This window comes from Hetaerina americana, unplaced genomic scaffold, assembly GCF_022747635.1.
Source record: "Hetaerina americana unplaced genomic scaffold, ioHetAmer1.1.p SCAF_1, whole genome shotgun sequence".
NCBI lineage: Eukaryota > Metazoa > Arthropoda > Insecta > Odonata > Calopterygidae > Hetaerina > Hetaerina americana.
This window is the reverse complement of record NW_027286069.1, coordinates 18,524,316-18,544,804: the sequence shown is the minus strand read 5'-3', so window position 1 is coordinate 18,544,804 and position 20,489 is coordinate 18,524,316. Positions and strand designations below refer to the sequence as shown.

Here is a 20,489-nt window from a genome sequence, read left to right as displayed (position 1 = left end):
TTTAAATATATAATAGACTTATTTATTGAAATATTTTACTAAAATATATGTACCGCCAAATCCAGCTGAGCTTGAAAAAAAATATGACTGCCAACCCCTGAGAGGGATATTTTCTTTAATAATACATTACATATCTGACTCAATTGACAAATAATGACATTGCTACAAACAATCGTCACTGGGGTTTCATCTGGAATCCTAACAGACATCTATTTATGCACGTACTATCGTATAGTTCTTCAGCTTATTAGTAACAAGACCCCGGCCTTTTATGTGCTAATGCAGATTGGACGGTAAACACTATTAAATAATAATAATGATCTAATCGGGGTGTTCCTCCTAAATCATACTCCTATCTCCAACCCCCCTATACCATCGTCCTCCTCTCAGGAGTCCCATCCCCCCATGAACCCGCCCCCTTGCCGCCACCCTCACCCTTCCACCTCTGCCGAAAGTGGATTTGTGTCGACAGTAACTTCTTTCTCCCTGCCTTTCTCAGGACCAGTGGCCCCTGGGGCGAGGCCGGGAGTGGGGCTCCTGGGGGCACCCCCGCCGCACCTCTTCCCCTCCCCAGCGGTCAACGGATCTCCCATGGGACCCCACGGCGGGCGGGGCCCCTGGGAGGGCCCCATGAGGCCCTTCTTCCGCGGCGGCAGAGTCGAGATGATGAGGGGCCCGGAGGGGGCGTGCGAGGGCGAGGAGGAGACGGGGCGGGCGGGGGTGGGGAGCGGGGAGGACGAGAGGGGCCTCCTATCCCACCCGGCAGCCGTCCCGCCACTCCCCGCCACCATGGGCCCTCCTCCGCACTTCCACTCCCCCCCACACGCGGGTGCCAGGTACCAGCCGATAATAACATCCGTCGTGCCGAGAACCAGAGGTTAGTACGAGATTGGCGGCTTTGGGTTGGGCAGTGATGGGAGAGTGGAGTTTTCTCGATTGTCTCCGGATGCTTCGCGGTGGTATGAGAGCGTGCGGTGAACGATATTGAAATCAGTAAAAAATAACTGGTCACTTATGCAATATTCATTTTCATATTCGATGTTTTTTTGGCGCAAGCGGAATTTAGTATAAGGGCAAAATTATATCCCTAAAAGTTCTATTTATTGTAAAGCATGTCCCCAATTCAGAATATAATTCCACCAAATACCCTATGAATGTTGAAGAAATAGCTATAATTTCACCCAACTGCATATTTTATTCTAATTTAAACGTGATTTTTCAGATTAATTATAAATATTTCACCGATTTTCCGGTGATCAAATTGAAAATAAATGTCACAGTAGATTCATTTAATCATAGTTTCAAGTTTAACACTGTAACAATATTTTTAGGGTTTTAAGATCATACACTTATTTTAAAATCAGCCTTCAATTAAATAAATTAGTCTTTATTTTCATACCAATTTAAAAGCCATTTGGAAAAGTTGAAAATCACCTAATAAAGTATTGTATTTTTTCAATAATCAACAATTTCTGACACGATTTCATAAACCCTTGAACTTGTTCATGATGATATGGATATCGTATTGCTGAAAATCCGTCTATAGATATTATTATAAGAAATAAGGTTAATTTTGAACTTTATGACGTGCATAAAATATTTCTCACTCCGGGATATTTCAAAAAGTCGCCATATTCATTCATATAACTAAGTAATAAACACTAAAATAATGAGGGTGTGTGGTATACCTAGTACGGTAAAGAGCGACCGTTTGGCTGCCGAGTTAAGGGGTTAAAAATACACGGACTCCTGCTTCTTCAACTGACTTAAACTTGTTGTTTTGATATCTTCATTAAAAATGTGGCATTTTAAACTACGGAGTCAAAATTTAAACGGTTATAACATTAGGTAAAAAATGATAACTCCTCATTAGAATCGTTTATTTTAACGAATTAAATATCTTTCATCTCAAGGAGCATTTAAAAATATCATTTAAATCATCAATACCAATGAAGAAAATATATATGGTAACACTTGACCATGTAATTAATTATTCACATTAATTATTTCAATTATTATACGTAAAGTTCAATTGCATGTTGTGATAAAATCCTTGAATAGATAAATTTATGCTCATACATAGTTATTAGTTTATTACAAATGAATAACAAAAAATCACGAAACCACTTTTCGTACGAATTTTACATACTAGAATGCACTTTCGGGAATTTTATGAAAAACAAATTATCTAAATTTTTCGAAAATAAATTAACTCAAATTGAAAAATAAAAGCTGAATGTTTATTAAGTTAATGAACAAATTTGAGTTCCAATTTGAGCTTCACGTATTTCAGCCTCACTTCAAGAGTCAATTACCTCATCCGTTGCATATGTAAAATCAAGACCCGGCTCACCCTTATCAACCTCAATAGAGCACCCAAAGGTCTTGACTTCTTCAGCGTTTCTATGGGATGAAAGAGCGGCTACAGAACGCGCAGCGTGTCTTTTAGATTGCGTTTGAAGGTTTGATGATTCTTCCCGGGTCACTACATCATTTTGATTATGCTAAATAAGCTAACAAAAGAATGTATCCCGATGTGGAAAAGCTGAATGGAGGGATTGCTTTTAATAGCAACTCGCGTACGCCTCGTTGAACAACTAAAAGAAAGGCGTCCGATTGTTGAGTCATTTCCAAGAAAAATGTCTGAGTTAGGGCGATAACGCTAAGACTACACCTCACTGACCATTATAACCTTGAGGCTGTCCATCTCTTTCGGGTAACGGATTTGCGAATGGCCGACGAAGCATTCGGCAAAATTTATTTCAATTACTCAGCTGCAATTAAAGCGATATGGACATAATGGAAATGAATGACTTCACCCCGTAGTATCGCTTGATTCATAAAAAATAGCAGGGGCGACGTAGATGATGTCTCGAATTCGTACGGTATATCACCTATTATCTAACTAAAACCACAGTACTCAACAAAACATGAATTAGGCACAGCCTCCATGACTTGATAAAACTGAAAATATATACGTGATTCATTGGTAAGATATTTGTATCTGGAATTCATAAAATGCAGTTTATCGAAAAACAGTTATGAATATCTAGTACAGATTAAATAAATGACTATCTTTGATAACATTTGCCAATTATACGCTCTTTTACTTTCATATTACATACACAAGAATTACATGATTCTCGTTTCAGGGAGATACCACAGCAGATTGCGAACAGCTATCGATTCGATCACCCGCATTCGTTCTGGGGAAAATTTATAAAAAAACTTGGTCAAATAACGATTTTACGAAATAATTAAGGTTAACAAATATCACGGAAGATATTCACGCTTCGTAGTAGTAGTAGTATTTAGGGGAGGCGACCGACAGCTTAGGTCATTTCCGCCATCAGGGATAAAGAGTGGAGAGAAACCAGGCGGCGGCATTTGCCTACTCTTGTCGAAAGGCGCCAAGTACATATGTATACCAAAATTACTGCCTCTGTGACTCTGAAATTACAAACTACTACAACTACTAGTACTATTACAAACAAAAATTTACAGATCAGATTGCATTTCATAATCCCCGAAATTGATAAAAAAACTCTTTTTGTAACCCATTTCCTTTGTAACTTCGCCTCCAAATAGATACAGTTCTACTCGTAAATTGGTAATCGTTTGAAGAAACTACATTTAGCCTTGAGAACAGTCATATCGGCCTTGATAGTAACTGCAATATTAACGGTGACCAGTTAAATTCCTCGGATAAAGATTATGCCCTTATATCTGGCCTATTACTATCCCCCCTTCCCAGCGAAATTGAGATATCCGATTCCGCCCTTCAATGACACAGGAGAGAAAATCCAGGAAAGCTAACCCAATGCGTTTGCAGAGCCATAACGCGTCTCTTATCTTCCCCGTAACACAAACACCGCCTCACGAAAAAATGCTTACTTTTTATCAACCTCCACGCGTTTTATTCGCGTGATTTCAACGATCTACACGAAGAATAAATAAATGAAGCCTTAAAACCACCCACTATTTTCCCCGAAGATTTAACGGCGATGACTCCATGCTTATGGGACTCGAATTGAAAGCGATTGCCGTTATCTCTCCACGCGTACCCGGACATCGGCGAAGTCGACACAGGGCGCCGCGGGGAAGAAATTCGCTGAGTCGACACCGGACCCTCCCACGTTCTTTCTTCTAAAGCGCCGAAGAATGCCGCTCTTCTTTTTCAAAAAATACCGCGACTGAAACGTGGTCAAATAAATCTTTCTCATCTCTTCCGCTCATCGATTTATTCTTTTGTTTGTAATCTTCAAAGGGGAAAATGGGAGAGATGAGAAATAATTATCGAACAGGTTATAAAAAGGTGTTCAATAAAATGCACCCATTTCCCTCCCAAATCTGTTTTCACAAAATAAAAATCCAGCTGGCGACGTCATGAGTGACACCGAAAGACAAGCCCGGGCCCGGTATCGATTTTACGATACTTCCAAGAGAAAATCGGCAAACACACACACACACACATATATATATATATATATGTATATATATATATATATATATTCATAACACACACATATATATACATATATACATTAATATGTATATATGTATATATATATGTGTGTGGGTGTATATATATATATATGTGTGTGTATATATATATGTATATATATAGTATATATGTGTGTGTGTATATATATATATATATATATATATATATATATATATATATATATATATATATATATATATATATATATATATATATGTGTGTTACACAGTTATTCAGTTGTCAACCCGAAGATCTGATATTGGTAATGGTATAGTTCACCCAGTATTAAGCCCAACGGCGAAATTTACGCATCAGTCTAGGGGGGCCAGATACTTTTCCTGGAAGTTCTGGTGAAACTGAGTGTGCCCAGAGAGGCGTCCCCAGATTTCGAACCAGGGTCTTCCGGTCAGTAGTCCAGCGGTCTACACCTGGACTACCACGCATGTGTTTGTAGTCTCGTAGAAAAAGCTTCCAAGGCAACTCAACCGCGTTTGTCGATAGAGTATCATCGGTAGAAGTCGCAGACAAGACGGTAACAGGAAGTGTGGGTGTCTCCGATATGGCTCTTACGTGTGAAACTCCATCCTAGATCAAACAAACCGCCATCCTCTTTCACGCCAAACTTTGCTAAGGTGATAAAGTGACACCCTCCTAAGACAGTCATCCCTCAAATCCTGATTTATGTTCCTGCGCCATTCTTTCAGGAAAACCAAAAGATATGCTTTTCACACATCTTGCGTAATTCTTAGTCAACCTGATTGTAAACGGAAGAACGTTTTATAGATTTAGGAAAGCAGAAAATAGTTTAACCTTCTCAAAACGATCCATGGTTCGAAAATTACACCAAATCCACTTTTCACTGTGGAATTAAGATAAAAAGGTGAAGTAAACGCACAAAACCAACACATATTATAAGTGGTTACGCACTGAGCCGCCTCAAAACAGACTTCGTCTCTTTTAAAGAGACGATCTGAAGGCATTTTACACTTAGGAGGAGCATGTTCCAATGCTAATCGGCATCGGAAGAGCACTCATAAATTCGATGTCACCAAGCCGAAATAGCTTACATACATACTTCCATTCGTCTCGCGCCATACGGAAGTATGAATAATTCACAACATGAAAAAGGTACACATTTCACATAAAATTATGATAATTATTTCAAATTGTTAAAATTACTTCCACCCGTTGCCAAAACATTATTTTTACGACATATTTGCAGCCATATTATAGCATCATACCAATAACTGGTAACTTTGCTGTTAATCGAAGATGGAAAAAATTTGGATTTCTACCTACAGGATTTATACCTGTAATTTTATCCCATCTATTGCGATCTTATCATCCTGCTAATTCTCAATATTTTTCTAACCTACTTGGAGAAGAAAGTGTAAAATTATGATACTTTTAGTACCTTAAGAGACATAAGACCCTTGAGGCATTTTTACTTTTCGAGCATGGTTATCAGAAACAATATTTTCCCATCTCTTGAAGAATTTCTTTCCGGATAAAATTCTAAATTTCTTGCTAAAAAGCACATTTTCAAAAGTTTCTCCTCCATTCTTTTTTATTAAGTTTTTCATGAAATTATTTCCTCTGCATAAAAAGAACGAATAAGTGGGAAGTAATTATCCAATCATCAAAATTGATTGCAGCTTCTGAATGCCTCTTCACGGTGGGTTCTCATCGGCTATCTAAAGAACACACATGCTCGCATACACCGTGATTGAAATAATGTGCCACGATCGAGCCAGGTTTAAATGCATGTGAAGATAAGTATCAGAGAGTCACCATCGTAAGACAAAGAATCCCCTCTTCCAACATTGAAGGACAGTACACACCCTTAATGAGCATGATTCCTTCTTCCTACGATTGTTTCCAACTTCCCACTTTTTTATGTTGCCAAGTAAAATAACGTAACTCAATCAAGACGAAAACTCACACTTTCCTCGGGGTACATATCACGAGTTTGACATCAGCGGCAGAAGCTAAGGGAAGGGGCCAAATGAAAGAACATGGAGAGCTGCAGCAGGGTCAAAGGAACCATGGGGGAGGAGGGGTGCGAAAGGAAAAAGGGAGTCGAGCGAAAAGGGGAAAAGCGTACAGGGAGCGAAACATTCGAGGGGGAGTACTCACGAGGATGAGACCGCATAATGCGCGCTAGGGAGGAAGGGGAAGGGACGGCCATGGAAGAGGGACGTAGCCTGGAGTAAACGGGGGGTGCGGGGAGGGGTGAGCGCGCACCCTGACGCGGTCTCGCTCGGAGAGAGAGACTGAATGACCAGGCTGGAGGCCGAGCAATAAGCGACAATGACCCTGAAGGCAACAAGTTTTCTGAACGACCTCTCCGCCCTCGCGAACTCTTCCCTTCTTATCCCAACTACCCCTTTCCTTCCTCAAAAAACATCCCATCATCCTCTCCGCCTTCCTTCCTCTTCCCACGCGACTGAATATTCAACGCGGCTCTTTCCTGTGGAACTCCTAGCTTTTTGAAATTCCTCCCCTAGTTTGCCTAGCCTTTGCAATGACTCCAGTTGCCATGGATGTTAGAATTTCCCTCGATCTCAACTTTCTTCCCGCATACATTTCCTCGTCTTTCGCCCTTTTCCCCCTCGTTCGTCCCCCGCCTTCTCAACCGTTAACGCACTACGCATCTCATACTGCTCACTCGAGTGCGTCTTCGAAAAACTTTGATTTTATGCACCACGATTCATTCGGAAAATTCATGGCACTTTTTTTCATGGCATTGGTGAGGTTCTTCATACCAGAAGGTCACATAAAAGCATGATGTGTCCGTAGACTATAACGCGGAGATATTTCTTGGGGTAAAAAGTGGATTGATGATATTTGTAAAAATTTGATCATCAGAGGAAATGACACATTGGTTTGGATTTACCAGTAAAGATTATATCTTTTTACTCTCGTTCCGTCTAAAACGCTCATTCTTCATTGATTCACACGGTTTCCCAGGAAGCTGTAATAACTAGATGATAGCATTTTCCGTGATTACGTAGAAATCTTTGTAATAGACACTGACCAAAAATGAACTCGGGATTCTAAAATAAGCTGCAACACATTCTAAGCACTACGCTTGAATTGCGTCGTTATACAAAATATCAGAGTTGAATTAAGTACGCAAAACGAGTTTGTGAAAAAACACAGTTGCGTAAATACAGGAGACTATACAAATTATAATAGTGATGGAATGCATCTATATCAATATCATCTGAATATTCATCAATTCTGAAGAACAGTTTTTAATGTAATGACTTATGCGTAATGCCTTGTAAGCGCTGAAGGAACAGCTTCGTGACCAATATTTGTACCAAAAATACGAAGGTGCAGATGTGGCAAATGGTCACATGCCATAGCAACCTGCTCGCAGCTATTATTTGATATAAAGAGATGTGAGCATAAGAAATTTTAGAATGAAGAAAACTCACCAACCTCTCTTTGATTCACTTTCGTTTCTCTTTGTTCAAAATATCCTACTCCTCCTTTCCATCTATATCCCGCACCAATCTTCCAGCAATCGATTTTCAGAGAAATAGAGCGACCCTGACAGTGCCTGCGAGCGAAGTGCCTAACCGTCGTTGTAGGTCACCCGCATAGAGATAACTGGGGAATCAGAGGCATCACGGGTAGGGCTACAAGTAAAACTAGACAAAAATATTTTTGCGGTAAAACTTTATCAAACATTAACCAAACCATTATTTCAATCCTTAATGTGTGAAGAATTCGTGTTTTTCTGTTATAACTAATATACGACCTTGGCTGTGCAGATGCTCACGATTGCATCTTATGAATTGTGCAAATCTCTCACGAAGCTTTATTTCGTTCATCATTTACTTTTACCTTTTGCTTCTCATTGTGCTATAGAAAAAACCCTAACCTCTTTCCTCCCTTACCCCGCTAACCTAGAAGTTTCCCTTCTATCACGGCCTTATCAACATAATACTACCTTACAATATTTCCTACTAATATCTCCACATTTTTCGAATATCTACCATGAATTTTGTCATGGTTTATTTTTTAATGCTGTTTTGCTTTAGCTAACACATGTATCGTTTCCCATTGAACAATTATTTATATGCATAATCGCAAATATTCAGTTACCAATTAATATCTGTAAGTTGTCCCCAGATGCTTAATTTTCGATGGGGACATTTAGTATTTTGGTGTAAAGTTAAAAAAATGTTTGATTAATTTCTCTTGACAATTATCCATAACCCTACCGTTACGGTTACTTTGATTTACCTTTCCCAAATCAAAACGATCATATGAATGGAGTCATAATAGTAATGGGAGCAACGTACTTTTCCTCGGAAAATTTTGTTACAGTGTCACAGTGACACCACATCGTCATGCAAATTCGTTGTTCCCTCTCGTGTTATGAGCATAGAGTATACAACTTTCAGGAAATGAAGCCTGAATTTATATGATCTATGAATAGAGCACTTGATTCTAAGAAGTATTTTGTTTTAATTGGTATTGAGAATGGTATAAATTTTAGCTGGGTAAATCATTGATATCTTACATATTATCCTGTTTTAAAATCTTTAGACCAATGATTTTTGTCCATGGCAGAGTTGCACTTTAGAGAAATCAAAAGCGATGGGACTGAATTTAAAAACTGAACTGAAGAGAGAGAAAATGACTTGCCTTCTTGACCAATTTGCATACTCATGACCGTCTAAAAATTTTCCGCAAAACGTTTTCCATAGTTTATGGAGGAAAGGAAATATTTTTATCGATTCTTAATTAGGTCAGGAGAGTTCATTCGCATTATGAAAAATGATACATTCTTGATGATGTGGTTAGTTATCTGCATAACCACAAATATAAGCATCCAGTACATTCCCAAATGGATCTTTCTCTCTGCACCATAGAGATAAAAAATCGCCCTAATAATCTATGCGAAGGTAAAAACAATAATGCAAAAAACAAACGCATTGCAGGTAGAGAAATCTCGGCAAAAAGGATTCAAAACATAAAAAATTTCTGAATTCCCAAAAATTGCGAAATTTGACACGAAACATGAATTCTGTATATTAGGAAAACTACATTAATAATATATCAACAAATAGTTCTCGCTGGTTTCATTTCCAAATGACGTAACTGAATGATTTTAATACCTTTTAGTGAATACCTTCATATAAATTTCATCATATTATAAATGAAACCAGACTCATATTGTCGTGCCAACACGAGTATAAGTTTACTGATAGTTATCTCTCTTGGTAAATCAAACGGGATAATTAGATGTGACCCTGTAAAATATTCCTCCCATTCCATGAGCAGATTCCCCCTACTCCCCCACCCTTACGATTTCCTACTCTCCCTCCGCTTCCCCACTCACCCCAATTCTCACATTTCCCGAATCCCTCATCCTCTGAAAACTCCCGCGAATTCTGAAGTAGTCCCTTCCATTCCCCCTCACTCCTCGTCTCTCTCTCCTTCTCCTATTCCCCATTCGACGATGCCTCGCTCCGCCACCTCTCTCTGCGACCTGCACTCCCCCACCACCACTCACCCCGCCTCTCTCTTCCTCTCTTCTTCCGCCGCAGAAAGCCGGGCATCCTCCGCGTCGACCTCTTCCCGCGCCCGATGGGGCTGTGGTGATTCCATTTCCTCGCATCGCACGAAATCCTTCGGTTCCAACGACCTCTGCCTCCCCTTTCCCTCCCCTGCCAACCCAACATCTCACCTCTCTCCATCCGTCGCAATGGCCTCCGAGCATTTCGACGTGCGGCCCCATTTTACGCCGCGCTCTAAATTGCGGAAATCTTCCGCTACGAGATTTCGGAATGGGATGACCGTTTCTCCTCCTCCACTCCCACTCTGAACCGGGAATATGTTTTCATCGCACAACTCTATAAATGATCCTCTTCTCATCACCAATACGTTCCGCATAGGGTCGAGGGAATCCGAAATGCCGAAACCTGAAAGAGTGAATTCACGCTTTCATCAGGCGGTGGGTACTTCACAAAATACTCTGTTTTTAAGTTTGCGGCTTCTGAAACCTCCCTGTCAATTCGTGAGAATGCAGGCAGAAGGCACGTATGTTTGTTCGTTCCAACTATTCTCACCTACGAAAAAAACAATGAACATTTGCTACCGCCATATTCGTCCCGCATTTTCTCCATAGAGATTACTTATAAAGTTCAGGCAACCTTATGAGTATCTGGTAATAAGCCATGAAATACATTGGAATCTTTATCGTCCTTGGTGTGATTCTAGCTTCCAAATCTTTTCAATGTCCTCTTCAATTTGGTCCATAGTATGGTCCATACTAACAAAATTAGTTGATTTTCCTCATTCTATTAGTTTCCGAGCTATGAAAACGTTGACAACGGCGGTTAGAAAAGCCGTTTACTCATAAAACTAATAGAGAATAATCTCGAATGCTAGGCGTAGTATTCATCAATATAGGTGATTTTATCAACGATCCACAAATTAAAAAAAAATCACCGTAAGTAGGTTAATTTATAATCTACAGCATATGTGAAATGTTGACTTAATTTCATGGGAAATTCTATTCTGATCGTTCCCATTATGAAGGTGAGCACAGGTAAATTTTGTGATGAATTCTCATATAATACTAATTTCAAAAAGCATTAGGACCTTTCCAGTAGAATTTCGCCTAAAAAACCTTTCTAACTTTCCTATGATTTTTATTGCGTTATTCGTGGAATTATGTACTCTTGTTCATCCTTGGAAATGATGAAAATTCAGGACTCTTAACGACATACCTAATTCACGAATTCAACTTAAGCACCGTGTATTTCAACGAAATTTTTAGAGCAAAGTATTTTCATTAAATGATGACGTTTTTCATTAAAACTGAATACGTTCGCTGAATTTGCACAGCGCTCTATCACATCGAGTAAGAATTAATTCTCAGGAGAAGTTTTTGCCTTGAGTTTATTTTGTAAGATCGAAGGCAGCAGGGATTCTTATGGATATTTTCATAAAGTATGCCAAAACATTACAGGATGGCGTATGGTTGCCATATTTTTACGCATTTATGACGCGAGAGAGTCGACATTAAACCCAAAGACTTTCTGAAGTAATTGCGACGACCTAAAGTACGTACATTGAGGGAGGGCAATGAGGGGACTCGCTAATTTTCTAAAATGTATTCACGATATGCTAATCACAATTGGCATGCTTAGTGCGGAAGAGGAAGAGTTCTTAACGCAATATCAGCCCATCGTTTTCGGTAAAAAACTTTCTCCTGATGCAATCATCCAATTCTTGATCGAATTACCATTTAATGGGAAGCCATTTATTCCCGGAAAGGTGGGTTCCTGCCCTGGAAACGGCACACGATACACACGGGAAGAGCAAAAACTGTTACCCGTATGGCTAGTCATTAAAACGTGAGATCCCTTGAAATCTTGAATCTTGCAACTCAGCCGTACGAAAGATCCCCCTCTCTGGGGGACTTATATGCCAGAGGCGGGCGTTTCGCGCCTTAACAGCCAAGTGTTATCGGCGCGCTCGCAATTACGGGTCCAATGACTCCCTATACTTGTTTAACTACCTCCTTAACAGGCCTCATTCTCGCAAGTAGCGCACCACACGCAACTAAACGGCTTATTGGACGACACAGACTTGAAGCCGTATTCTCAGTTGTCCCTCCAAACTCCACTCTCACTCCATATGTCATTTAGAGTGTATATCGCCCTTCATATGGTTTTCTCCGTTGCTACGTGAAGGGTACTTCCCACCTTCAATCTCCTCTTCTCCGTAGTGAGTGGTGGGATGTATCTTCGACAGGGTAGGCACCCATCTACATCATAATGGCTACTGAGAATACAGGCCATGATTAACTCCTAAGGGTGAATGAGAAAGAATAGCTAGCGAAAATAAAATACAATTAAATAAGATTTATTGATGATTAAGTGCCTGAGATAATTTCGGTGCCATTGCCCACTTAGTTCATCCATTTTAATCCAAACCGATTGCACCATAGATTAGTGAGCACGGTCAAGAATTTTCAATAAACAGCGGGTTACGGTTCGGTGATGAAAGCAGAAATTACGTTGAGTTTAAACCGTTTCTTGACATTCTTAGCGGAATGAAAATGCTCGTAGCATCGTAAGAACCCATTAACCACCGAGAGAAATTACATTGTATGCCAGAGAATTATGATACAAAATCAAAATCCCAAAATTGAGCCCATTCTGTACTTAAAGATAATGTAAGATTAAGGAAACGGGACTGAGGAAAATAAGGAGTGAGAAATGATGCATCACATCATGGCACACGCTAAATTTTGACTATAAACCGCAGAGGAAATTTTGACAAATGAAATTAAGGAATGCGAAAGTTTGGTCAATTCAAAGCATAGACTTAAATTCTGGTCCATAAATTTCTATTATTATTCAGTGAATGAATATTCTAATCAATAGTTTGAGTTATTATAAAAAACGGAGTGAATTTGAAACGCTGGCAATATTTCACCAAAACGGTACATTTTTGATGGATAATGAAAATTATTTGAAATGATATCTAAATGATGCAACTTATAAAAAATAAGAAATCAGAATTATAATATCCTTTTTAAAGATCATCGGAATATAGTAGACCAGGGGTAGAGCGTTGAACAACTGACCTGGGTTCGATTCCAAGCACGCCTCCCTGGGCACCCTCAGATTCACTCGAAATGTGTGATATTTCGGGCACCCGACCTTCCTGGGAAACCACAGGGAAATAAACTGGCCCACCACCTACCCTGATATGTGAATTTCACGCATCGTTTGGCTTAGTATTGGTTGCACTCCACCGAGTGGAATTCCTCTGAACAGAATATTCTCTCTTCGTAATTTTTGAAAAATAAAGACGACCAAAGAGCGCGACTAAACTAGTCCTAGGACTGTCGACACCGAGCTTTCCATTTGCAATACATGCTCCACAGGAGACTTATATTTTGTTAATCAGATGGGTTAGAGTATAATATGCTCAACATTTTGAATAAACGAGCGCCCTTCACTACAAATTCACCAGTTGCACTGCAATCTCAACATATTAGCGTCAATATTATTCTGTTCGTACAAGTTTTATTCATATGTAAAAAAATTACGGGAGCTCTCCTGAGTACGATAACAGTTTTATGTAATGATCGCATTATTATGTAGGAAAAATTTCTCTTCTGAGACACACACTTGGTTTGAGAATCTCTCCAAAAATGGGCGCAATTTTTCTTTTATTAACTCCTTAATTTATGATAACGCCCTTAGTTGGAGTATATAATCTACCCGAGGTTCAAAACTATGGCACTAGATTGGATTTAATATCTGCGACCAGACGAGGAAGAGTTTTTAAGGTTCATTTCGCATATCAAGGAAAGGAGCTTTGGCAATAAAAAATATTAATCAAGAAATTTCTCCAAAGCCTCCTCCTTTTCATATGACCCCTTATTTTTATTTCATCTATTCCCCTTCTCCTCCTCGTCCTTTTGCCCGTCCTAATCCAGTCCCTTCGCAATAAACCCCACCCTTCACGCCCTCCCTTCATCCTTCCACCGCCTCCCGAGGGGACCTTAAGACAATTGTGATTCCAAAGCAGAGCTGTGTGAGAGAGAGATAGAGAAGGGGAAAGGAAGAAGGGAGAGGGCGGGGGTAGGGCTCGAGTAGATGGGATGATTCCTCAGAGGGATTTGCTGGCTCTTGACGCTTTTTTTAAGCGGAAGCAACGGCTCCCCCCTTAAACGGCTACGTTTTTCCTTTGAATCACCAGGCTTCCTCTCAGCTCCCCATAAAAAGGCTTCTTATTCTCGCTACGCGTCGAATCACTTCTTTCCGTTCATCCTTCCTGATGGTGACATGTCATTTACGTTATAAGATACCATGCGCCGATGGAAATCTGAAGAACCCATTAACGCCGGTCGATATGTGTCCAGACATCATCTACCCTACGAAATACTGTGAATTTTTTATTCAATTCAATAAAAATTCCAGGAATAAATGCCTTGGGAGTCTTACCACAGGTCTGTAAATGCAATTTACTCTGTCTTTAATAAGCAAATGAAATTAAAATTGTAGCTATGGGAAGGGAGCTAAAAATGCAGTGAAGTTTCATTTTTCAATATTTAAGACTGTCGCTCATAGAACGAAATGTCATTTAATATAAATTCCTGGCAAGTTCATTTGGTACGTATAAATTATTATAAACAAGAAATCCATCAAAATATTTAATAAATTTGAACATGTATGCCAAAAGGTATTGCTTCAAACCCTGTAAAGACTCGAACTTTCGTGGAAAATCTAGTACAAAAATTTCGACTACTTCTCGTGAGTAATCAGTCCTTGTCACAGAGACGTAGTTCTCGCCATATTTTAACGCCGTGGTTCTAGAATCAGAAGGAAGTGCAATTATTTCCTCTCCACCATCTTTCCCGATTTTGACCTCTTTCCTAAAGAGCAAGGTAAAGACGGCAAAGGGGTGGGGGGAATAGGGAGAGGAAGGCAGGAAACGAGCGTCTGCAGCACTCGGTCACCGGGCCCGCCTTCTCGCATTAAATCCGATCCTTAGAAATTCCAGGGAAACTATTGCCTCTTCATCCCCCCAACTCCACCTCTGCCTTCCGTCCTGGAGAAAAAACTACCCCCCTCTTCCCACTTTTCGGGATTTCCAGAGATCTTTCGTCTCCCCTTCCCCCTGCCTCCTCTCTCCAACGTAGCCACCTCTGCTCCACCGCCCGCCCACCCTCTTGCCCCTAATTGCCATTCGTCACGTAGACAGTAACTCTCGAGTCTCGTTAATCTACTCCTCGGAATAATCTGTTTCTCTCCCCTCTCCGACTCCAGCGTTCCTCCCTTTGTCCGCACCCCACACCCCCTATCTCCTCCCCCACTGAACATTCCCATCTCACGTTCCTCCCTCCCACTCCCCCCTCCACCGTAAACCCCGCTCTCTCCAAATCCGGGGTAACTAAGCCTTCGTCCGTCGCAATCTTCGCAGGCCTCCTCATCCCCTTGGCCGTACGTCACGCCCCCTCTTATCAAAATTCCTCGTTTGGCGGTGCAGGGCGTTCTCCCTGGCTCCTTCTCTCCTCCCACCCCCCCGTCGCGCCTCCCCAACATTCTGTCCCTGGCACTCTCCTCCTCCTCAATTACCCGCGCTTGCGACCGCCTCCTACCCACTCTCGTCCCACCCGAAAAAGCCCGAGGAACGGACATCAATGGGAAGAAATTGCCATACCTTGTTTCTACAGAGCGGTTATAGGAGAGATTTGAGAGAACTTGTGAGCATCCTTGAATGTTATGAATCGAGTACTTCAACTACACAATATGAAAATCCATAGGAAGAGTAACAAATCTAAATAACAGAAGACAAGTTGAATGCAATGTGTGATGAGAGGAACCGCAATTATTGGTACTCTTTCCTTTACCTCGGAAGAAGCATTATATATAGCGGAAGACACTCCACATGCATAGAGTAGGTCAACCTATGAAGGCGTTTTCGGCGTGGGGGCAACTATAGAATGATATCAGTGTGGAACATAATTTGCTTTTGATACAATAAGAATAGAGTGCTACAGTCTCAATTTATAATTTAAATTTGAATGTACACAACCTATCTGTACTCACCGTGCCCAAACACGCGGAAAGTGGTTTTGATTTACCAATTTTTATTTTTATATGAGAACCCTTTCTTTATACTCACAATATTTCTTCTGGCTGTAAATAACATAGATAACTAAAAACCTATTTCCTGAGGCCTAAGTATACATCGCTTCAGTTCCAAGCTGTAGAACAGCACCCATCAGCTGTAGTGTAGTATCTTATGACACAAAGTGTACCGCAAGAAAGATCAAAATTTTCATTTTTACACTACTCAGCCAAAGAGGGAAGTTAATATCACTCCACTCTAAGGAAAGAAACGGAAAAATGTAGGTCATTCATCCATTTGCACTATTACGATTTTTTATAATTATCCTAATTTATGATAGGGCATTCTTCAGAGATATATAATTGATAAGAAAATATACGTGCATCTTTTCATTGAACTATTGAGGGGCAATAGGTTATGATTGGAAAATCATATGCTCATTCTTTTATGAAGAAAACATCGTGATTTTCTTGACAACTTAGGAGTTGATGATGACCGTGATAAACACTGCATGAGTGTTCTCAAGTCTACCCCAATGGATGGGTGATGAATTTCCTTCAAAAAAACCTCCAAAATACGTTCCGCCAAAAACCGCACCGTAAGTTGAGAAATTTCCACACGGAAACTCATTCATAGTGGAAATAAAAATATTACTGAAAAATGGTCAGTTTTTTAAAGATTTGCTTAAATCTAAAATTCGTAATTTGAAGAAAAACGTTTTTACTCACAAATTATACGGTTTAGATGTCCTATAATTGAATGATAATTGGTAGATGACCAAAGAATAACTTAGGAGTTCACTTTGACTGCAAGCCATCTAATGCAACAACATGCTACACAAATTAACATTTGCGTAATACCATCAATCCTTGGTGTATGCGGCTTAAATAAAATCAAGTAATAAGAAAAACATTTAGGTTTTAAATAAAGCAGTAAATAGTTTCAAATAGCATAACCTAAATAAAAACTGAAAACAAACAAGCAAGGAGTACGGTTGTATATGCATTACTCAATGTTTTGCGGAGCATGTCTCTTCCCCAGGACACAAAATCGTCGATGCATACAAATGCATACAAACAAACCATGCACACAAATCCTCCACCAATTTAGGCTTAATATTTTTTTCCTCGATTTAATGCCAATTTAAGCTTTATTTTTTCCGCACGGATCGGACAAATTTCACGTCCCAACCAATGCTCTTTTGGCTATTTTTTTGGATTTCAAAGTGACAGATTTTTTCATGTGTCATGTCGATTCGAGTTTCGAAGTCGCAAAACCACTGCGCGTCATTTGTCGTCACTGTCGATGTCTATTAAGTCCGCGCACCGGCGAAATAATGAGAATATTTTGGAGAAGGGTGGCGATTGTTTTTTCGATGTGACCTTCTGCCTTTTTTTGCATTATATTAGCGAGTGCATGAATGCAAAAAATGCATATGGAGTATTCATGACAAGAGCGTTGCCATAAAAAGCATTTTTTTTTTTTGACTGTTGCGGATTGAAAATGGATTTTGGAATTTAGAAAAAAGCGTTAATTTCATATGCTCCTTTCAATCTTCGCTCAAAATTATTGTGGAACGGTATATTATCACGGACTTTAATTCGTCTAATTTCATTTCATAGCAGTTTTTCGACAATTACCATTTTACCGCCAATCATTCCATAATATTGGGCAAAGGCCTATAAAAGTAAAGCATTTGTTTACACCACCTTGCAAACATGCATTTTCTCCATGTAATTAGAATGAATAACCAATAATTGTGAGAAAACAACAAAATAATACATCCGAATTTCAATTCACGCACAATACTAGATCCATCAACTTAATTATGAAGTAAAAATGCAGAGAGAAAAGAATAATTAACTTAATTTTTTGGAAAATATTATCCCTAGTTATCCTACTTATCGTCACATTTCACACAAGTACCACACGGTATACAGGACAACTGCACCACATGTAAGTGTGAGTGTCTATATATATATATATATATATATATATATATATATATATATATATATATACATATATATATACACATACACATAATTCGTGCCGACAGGTTAATGATGGAACTGCACTTTTCGAGGTTTTCAATATAAAGGGTTGTGTAATGTTTTTTTACAATTTAATACAATATCCAACATGAAAGAAAACTTGAATTTTATAATCGTATTATCGTATAGTAATCATTTAGGGTACAATCACCAAAAATCCAGCACTAACCAAAGTATAAATAAAATCCCAAGCGATGTATGATGGGAGTAAAATCACTAACTAGGGACCAACGCTTCACGGAGATTGCGTTTTCCACCCCAAAATGAAAAGCAACCGCTTCAGGAGGAATCCGAGAAATCCCAGGTTTAATCCTTCAAGAGCTCTTTCTCTCTATCCGCTTCCCTCTTCAGCAACCCCCCCTTCTCCACTTCCTCTTCCCTTCCCGTTCTCCATTGGAGGAGACGACACCGTCAACCCCTTAAGCGTGCTTTGCGTCACAATCTTCCCTTTACCTTTCCCGCTACATTCCTTGTCCCCATCGTCATCCTGCTATAAAGGGACAAAGCCCATTCTCATAGCCCTCCCCTATTTTCACCCCCTTTTCCCTCAATATTTCACCCCATCGCCCTCTTTAACTTGTTTTCTGCCGCCCTTCCCATCTTTGTCCTATCCACTCTCATACTCTGGTACCTGTTTCACTTTTCCTTCTGCATTTAACTACTGTGAACTCATATAAAAGTCTACGTAAAGCTGTATATAATCACATCTACGCATGCGTTTAGACCTACGCATAGCATAGCACGTACTAGGGAAACGAAAAGCCACAAATGGTGGATCATTTTCATGATGAGAAAAATGACTTTTTATGGATTTTCAACGATTGATAAATATGAAATTGACAAAAAGGTCCTTATATTTCATCATTAATTTTACATTATTTATGTTCAATTAAACGACTTCAATATTTCAATTTCTTTCCCTAAATAGCCCTATCTATTCTTCGGGAAAATATTAGTTGTGTTTTTCGTCGAGTAAAATCTACACCCTGTCTTCCGCTGGATTTATAACTTTCTGCGAATCTATATTCGCTATATTGCACCTACAGTTTATTTTACCATCTCATAATCAACTTTTTTAACACCGTATTTACCCTGACGTTTCTCTACTTCCCCTAATTTTTTTCACACTCGGTCACCCCTGCGTTTCTACGCACATTTCTCTAAAAAACTATATCCTTTCTCACGCACATTTTCCCCATCACTTGACTGTCCTTCCCATTCCTCCCATTCATTATTCCATCCCCTCGCACTTGCCCTCGCGTACATCTCGTGCTCCTAACCGATGTGCCATCTACTTCCTTTCCATATATTTTGCTTCACTCTCATTCCCTCTCTTCTTTCGTTCAACCTTCCAACCTTTCCCTCCGAACCGTCCACATCCCTTCATTCTTTCCCTCCCCTCCACTTCAACCCCATCTCGCGCTCGACATTACGCGGCGCGCGGAGTCATGGGCCGTCCCCCTCTCTCCCGGAGGCCGGACACGGGCTTCACCCTCTTCCACCTCCGCCTCCCCAATCGCTCTTGTCACCCATGGCTGGGGCGGGATCACACGCTCACGTGATCACACACACACGCACACTCTCACGGGCAGTGGTCCCACATGCGACACTTCCCATTCCCTCACCCCCCGCCCCGTTGCATTCAACCTACCCCAGCACCCCCTCTCCCTTATTTCCTCCATCCATACCTTTCCCAACCTACCACTGAACCTTAAAACTTCGCCCACTTGCCGCTTTAATGGCGCCACCTCCCATAAGAGAGAGCATTCCACCCCCCTCTCTCTCTCTTATCCATCTCCACCTCATTCCACCAATTTCCCACCCCTTGACCCATCCGGATGCTCCTCTAAACCCACCCTCCGTCTCCTAGCTTAATCTCCGACCTCTCTTCTGCCCCGTTCCTCTCCCATCCCCACCTCCCGCCCTGCACACTTCCCTCTCTGTCTTTCCCGCTCTTCCCCCACTCGTTGGTGGTATGGGATGCTTGCGGGAGGGGAGAAGGGAGGTTGGAGCACTGGGGGGAATATTCCAACTACGACTCTCCTCTCCCTACGGTGGCCCTGCTTTCTCTCTCTCTCTCTCTCTCCGAAGCCCCCCTCCTCCCACTCCCTTTGCCCCGTAGCCATCTCCGTCCCTCCCCCGTCATTTCGCCCCGGACTCAGTGCTAATTGTCCGCGGGAGATTAAATTTATCAGGGGGGCGGGAGGAGGGGTGCTAATGTGTCCGGGGGAAGGGCCACGGGGAGCATTAAAGGGGCCCCAAAGCGGGGAGGCGAGCAAGTGTGCCGGGATGACGGGGGAATGGGGTGTTTG

The 20,489-nt window shown here is 40.6% G+C and overlaps 1 protein-coding gene across 1 annotated transcript in view; it reads left to right on the top strand.

Annotated features, from left to right (window-relative positions):
• The first annotated feature begins 405 nt into the window (after positions 1-405).
• Positions 406-20,489, top strand: part of LOC139696888 (zinc finger protein Gfi-1-like) — a 141,308-nt gene continuing 121,224 nt past the window's right edge. The window contains exon 1 of the mRNA XM_071595772.1: positions 406-877. Coding sequence (XP_071451873.1) covers positions 406-877 — 472 coding nt within the window. The remainder of the gene's footprint in view (positions 878-20,489) is intronic.